Source organism: Glycine max, chromosome 6 (genome assembly GCF_000004515.6).
Source record: "Glycine max cultivar Williams 82 chromosome 6, Glycine_max_v4.0, whole genome shotgun sequence".
In the NCBI taxonomy this organism is placed as follows: domain Eukaryota; kingdom Viridiplantae; phylum Streptophyta; class Magnoliopsida; order Fabales; family Fabaceae; genus Glycine; species Glycine max.
Genome location: NC_038242.2, coordinates 10,150,240 through 10,155,724, shown reverse-complemented (window position 1 = coordinate 10,155,724; position 5,485 = coordinate 10,150,240). Strand labels below are relative to the sequence as shown.

At 36.7% G+C, this 5,485-nt stretch overlaps 1 protein-coding gene across 1 annotated transcript; it reads right to left on the bottom strand.

The window, feature by feature from the left end:
• Positions 1-2,195: 2,195 nt before the first annotated feature.
• Positions 2,196-4,228, bottom strand: LOC100807598 (pathogenesis-related genes transcriptional activator PTI6). The gene has a single exon (XM_003527925.5). It carries the CDS (start codon positions 3,619-3,621, stop codon positions 2,560-2,562), a length of 1,062 nt encoding a protein of 353 aa, XP_003527973.1. The 5' UTR covers positions 3,622-4,228; the 3' UTR covers positions 2,196-2,559.
• Between the last annotated feature and the right edge of the window lie 1,257 nt (positions 4,229-5,485).

The window sequence follows — 5,485 nt, the reverse complement described above, 5'->3', positions numbered from 1 at the left end:
TATCAATGATCAATCCTTAGGTAGAGGTATTAAATTCCTTCAAATAAAAAAAAAAGGTAGAAGTATTAAATAGTACTCGTATATTTAGTTTTTTTCAGGGAAAATTTATTAAATTAGGAATCGTTTCCTTGATTTTCACCTCAAAAGGTACAGCTTTAACGGGGTGACAGCAGAAAAAAAATTTCTCTTAAATTTGTCTAAGTTATTGAGATTTATTCCTTCTATTTTAAGGATTTTTCAATTAAGATAATTGTACAGTAATTAAGAAACTGTTAAATAGTATTGTCTTTTTTACAAAAAAAAATAGTCACATTTAAATAAATTGCCCATTATTTAAAATTTAAATAATGTATAATAGCGGAGGTATTCTTCTTCTACTCCAAAAATGAAATCCTTGCAATATATAAATAGTGTTTTAGTTTAATGAAGTGAATGCAGACGAAATAATTCAACCACTGAAAGCAACAGAAGAGCGATACTAGGAATCTCCAATTGTGTCAATTTTAAGCTTCCTCTTTTGTCTGGTACACAATCTGCACCGCAAGGTTTTTTTCTTTCCTCCCTCTGCATGTATAAATAATTTATCTCTTTTACGATCAGAAAAACACTTTATCTTTTATATTGGAATTTATATATTTTTTCTTCTTCAAATTATTAGTATTGCTACTTTTTGACAATATTTAAATTAAGAACAGACTCTTTAATGTTTTAAAAATTAAGGTATTAAAAGAACATTATATTTTATGACTTCTTACAATTAATTAATCTATTTTTTAAAAGATTAAATATTATTAACTTTGTTTTTTTTATTAAATAATCTCTTAAAAATATAAAACACATACAAATTTAACCATACTTTTAATATTTGAATTGTTATTTTGGCCATAATTTTTATAAAAAATACGCCGTGGTCCTATTAATGATTTTGCGTCATATCAGTTAAACTCATTGTTCATTTTGTGTCATATCAATCGGATATAAATTAAAAAAGAAGAAGAAAATTATATGCAGGATTCACCTCTCCATCATTCTTCGGCCAGCTTGTTGAACCTGACTTTTCAGCCCCACCTTTGCATATTTTATGGGTTGACTGAAAGAATTATAATCCAGTAAGGATTATTTAGATCGAAATACTTCTTACTTTGAAACGCTCCGTATTGTGTGGGGGGTTAAGTGTTAACAAAAATAAACGTATTAATTTGTAACCATCAATTTTAAAATAAAGGCAATTCAAACTAAACAGGGAAGCGGCTGTGTGAGAAGTGTTACATTAAAACGAAATAAATAAATAAATAAAACTAAACAACCATTATAAAAACACTTTAAATGCAATGCACTTGTATAAGTAAAAGCAAATTCAATTGTGCTAAAAAAAAATCATTCAAATTGGTAAATACGACACCATTCATCTTCCAAAAAAAAAATGCAATTATTCGGCATTTTTATGCAATATTTGATTTGTTGAAACTTTTTTTTGTGTGTTTATATACGAAATGGTAGTAGTAATATATTAATTCAAGACTTTTAAATAGCGAGCCATGCCAAAATATCAAACGAAGACAAAGTCCTCGAAAATGTAACTTAATTTGAAGGCAGTTAAAATCTTTGCCGAAATAAATGGTAATTACATCTTAATCTTAATTAGTAATTAGTTATCATTATAATTGAAACGGCTCAATAGATGAAAAGATATAAAATTTTTAGCGCTTAGTTAATTAAAACGGCTCAACAGATTAAAGATTGTAGAAAATTTAGAGCTTAAACAGTTTTTATTCTTCCTGACCGAAAATTGAACAACTCTTGTGCACTGAAAAAGTCCAATCCCGACAATTGATACACTCTTCTTCAGTTCCACCTTTTGATGTACACACTACATACAATACACACACACGCACTCGTTTTTTCTCTTTAGACCTTTTTCTTTGCGGCATGGCTCCAAAGATTTTCTGTTCGCCCCGCGTGCGCTGCGTAACGTTTTAAACATTTTATTTTTTTTGTTTCTTTCGAAAACATTAAGACCAAACCAAAACCAATTAATTAAAGTCAAGTCTCAATTTCACATTATAACATAAAAAGTCATAAACAAAACAACTCTTACTCTGCTGCTCCTCACCGCACCCAACCGGCCCGACCGCAATCAGCGCCCCTTCACCATTTCCTTATTTTCTTCAAACCAGAACGCAATTTATGAAAAATTAGAGGGACAAATATACATTACATTCTCAAGTCTCAACGTACGATCCTACTTATTAAGCAAAAAGATTACAAATATAACTAAAATTTAAACAAAACTTCGCTCACAAGTTCTCAACTCATCCCCCCGTTAGCTATTTGTAACGGAGCATCTAAAACATCTAAATAAATACGCAAATAAAACTATATATATATATATATATATATATATATATATATATATATATATATAGTATTTTAATTAAATAGAAACTAGGCATTTTTTTTTTTACCACCGGAAGCAAAAATCTGCCATGAATATTGGGCAAGCCGTGAAGTGGACGATTGACGATTAACGAATGACAGTTTAGTAAGTTTTAAGAGTGTTCAGAGCAGAACGAGAGGATCAGAAGCAAACAAAATGTCTTGGAAGAAATCGTCCACTTGGCACAAGGAGGATGGTGAAGGGCAGGCTCTGTCGAAATCTATGAGCGAGTCGGCCAGCATGATACTGCTTTCATCACTGAACCCTTCCTCCGAGGAAAACTGCACCGTTTCGCCCAACATCTGGGACTGATGAAGTAGATTCAGATTCTCCTCCTCTTGAAACAGAAGAGGAGGGTACTCTGGCGTTTCGAAATTGAACACGTCATCCCAGGCAGGCAAAGGCATGTTATCCAGCGCCAAAAACTCACCCGTTTCCTCGAACAAACTCGTTTCTGTCTCACCCTCGCATTCTCTCAACACTTGTTCTGCTTTCTGCTGAGACTCGGAATTTTCTTCGCTCGAGTTGCTTCGGAACTGGAGAACCGAAGTCGGAGAGGAGAGGTTGTGGTGGCAATGATCCTCGCTGGAGTCGTAGCCGGAGCCGGAGGCTTCTTCGGTGACCACAACCTTCATCTCGCAAACCTCCGCCGGAGTCTCCGCCGCCGCCGGCGGTGGAGACGGAGACGGAGAATCTCTTTTCGGCGGCGTTACGAAGTTTGTTAACGCGTCAGGGCCACGAAGACGAATAGCGGCATTGTCGTAAACCATAGCAGCTTCTTCGGCGGTGTCGTAGGTTCCCAACCAGAGACGCACTCTTCTCGCCGGATCCCGAATCTCCGCCGCCCATTTCCCCCACGGTCGCTGCCGGACGCCGCGGAACTTCTTCCCGGAGTGAAGCTTCGCCGGCCGGCGGCAAGCCTCACCGGCGGGCCTTTTCCGAACAACTTTTTCGGCGGCGGCGGTTTCTATTTCAATCTGGTTAACATAGCGCTTCATTCTTTGGCGAACGAAGGGGAAACCTTCCTCGTCGCTGGAGGAGTCGGTTGCGTCTGGATCAGTGTATGAAATCCGCACTATTCTGCGCTCTGTCGTCGAATTGGTTTGGGATGATTTTTTGGGGGAGATGAGTTTCTTGGTAACGGTGTGATGCACTGTGTGTTTGCATAGGATACTGTCTTCCATATTGCGTTTCTTATTCTAATGTGACGCGAAATGAACACAAATAGGGGCTTGGTTTGGGAATAAGAGGGAGAGAGGGAGAGAGAATCGTGAAGGGGAAGGTTAAACCTTTAGGATAGGCACTCCACGGGTTTTATGTTGGAGAAAGAAATCTTCCAAAAAGGTTAAAAGAAGGAGAAAGCAAGAAAGAAATATTAAAAACGGAAGGGAGTCGACATGGTCGGGACTGATGATAGGAATAAAGAGAAAATAACAACTTTTGACATCATGGGGTGTGTGAGAGAAAAAGAAAGAGAAAGGGAATTATTGAGATGATGGTGATTCCAATAGTGTTGAGAAGAGAAGGTAGTAGCTGTTTGTTGGGAGAGGAGACTTTCGTTGAAACTTCTGGTTGCGGCCTTGAATGGAAAGGATATCTCCCGATTCAAAGTGAAGGCAAAAAAAGTGCAGATTCTGCAGGCTCAAGGGTACTACCACGTTGAATCGGTAAAGAACAACAACCAAGAGTTCAGTTTCTGCTCATAAGTCCGTAACACTCATTTCCCTCTTTTATAGGATCCAACACCCCAAACCGGAAAGGATTACAATATCAGATTCTAGTTAATCAAATTTAATACTGTCAGTACTATACATACACTATTTTTTTTATTTTAATTTTTTTTCGTGTATCAAATATTCAAATTTAATTTTTCTTTTTTCTTAGGAGAAAAAAAAAACGGTACTCAAAGGGAGGTGAGAAGGTAAAAGAAAGAATACGGCTCGCCGCATCCATGCGATTGAAACACGTTGCACATATGGTTCCACATAAGCGATCGACACCAATGATACAAGATCTAACGGTGATGGGTGTGCTGAATAATCATATGCCACAGTGTGATGTGAATCACGTGAGGCCCAAGATACCCGGCTATTTAGCATTAATCGGTCAAATTGCTTTGACTAATCAACCGGGTTTTTTTTTTTCTTCTAATTCCACCTTTTCCCTTCGGCTATGCAAAATCAATAGGGAGGGTGTTTTCGGGTTTTGGCTCTGGCCAACGGAGGAGAACACTTCATTTTGTGCTGGCCAGACACTGGTGGTGGGTGAGTCATGTGTATGTGTGGGTCAATAACTTTTTTTTTTTTTTTTTTTTGTGGCAGTGACAAACTGTTGTTTTTTATATTATTATATTTAACTTTTTACAGCTAGAGGTAGAACTTAACGTGGCGGGCAACCTAGAATTTGCGGCCATTTACAATTCGACTCTGTACGTCTCTGGGTTTTTTCTGCTCAGTGTTACTTCGAGATAAGCCAAAGTCTACGCGCCATATAACCCCGTGATAACTACACTCTTTTCTTTACTGGAAAGTAGTCGATAAGGTCGACTAAAAAAATTCTACAACATTTTTTTGTTTTACTGCTGAGGAGGGTAGCACACTCCAAATTTAAGAAGCATTTGTCCTATTTCTTTTTTAGTTTTCTCTTCTTGTTTTAACGAAAGTTAGATCATATATAATTTTGACTGAACTCTAAACACTATATGTAGTCAAGCTAGATCTTTGAAAAAAGGTCTTTGATATATAAATAGGTCCTAGGTCATATATTTTTAATTTAGATCAGACTCAAGTTTAATAAAGGCTAATTCTTGAATTTTTTGCTCGTCCGAAAAAATAAAATAAAAGAATAACTCTTTTAGACACATGGCGCCTTACAAATACAATCCTCATTCCAAAGCTACAGTACTGAAGATGGCGGAGGTGATGGGCAATGTGAACATTCCACATAGCTAATAGAGGTTTTTTTTTAAAAAAAAAAGAAAAAATTCTGATATATTGGAGGGGGTGCAACCCTAACCATCATGTTTGGCTCAATGATTGGCCAATGGTC

What these genes read in the sequence shown, in the direction of transcription:
- LOC100807598 (XM_003527925.5), bottom strand. Translation starts at nt 3,621, where the DNA reads ATGGAAGACAGTATCCTATGCAAACACACAGTGCATCACACCGTTACC.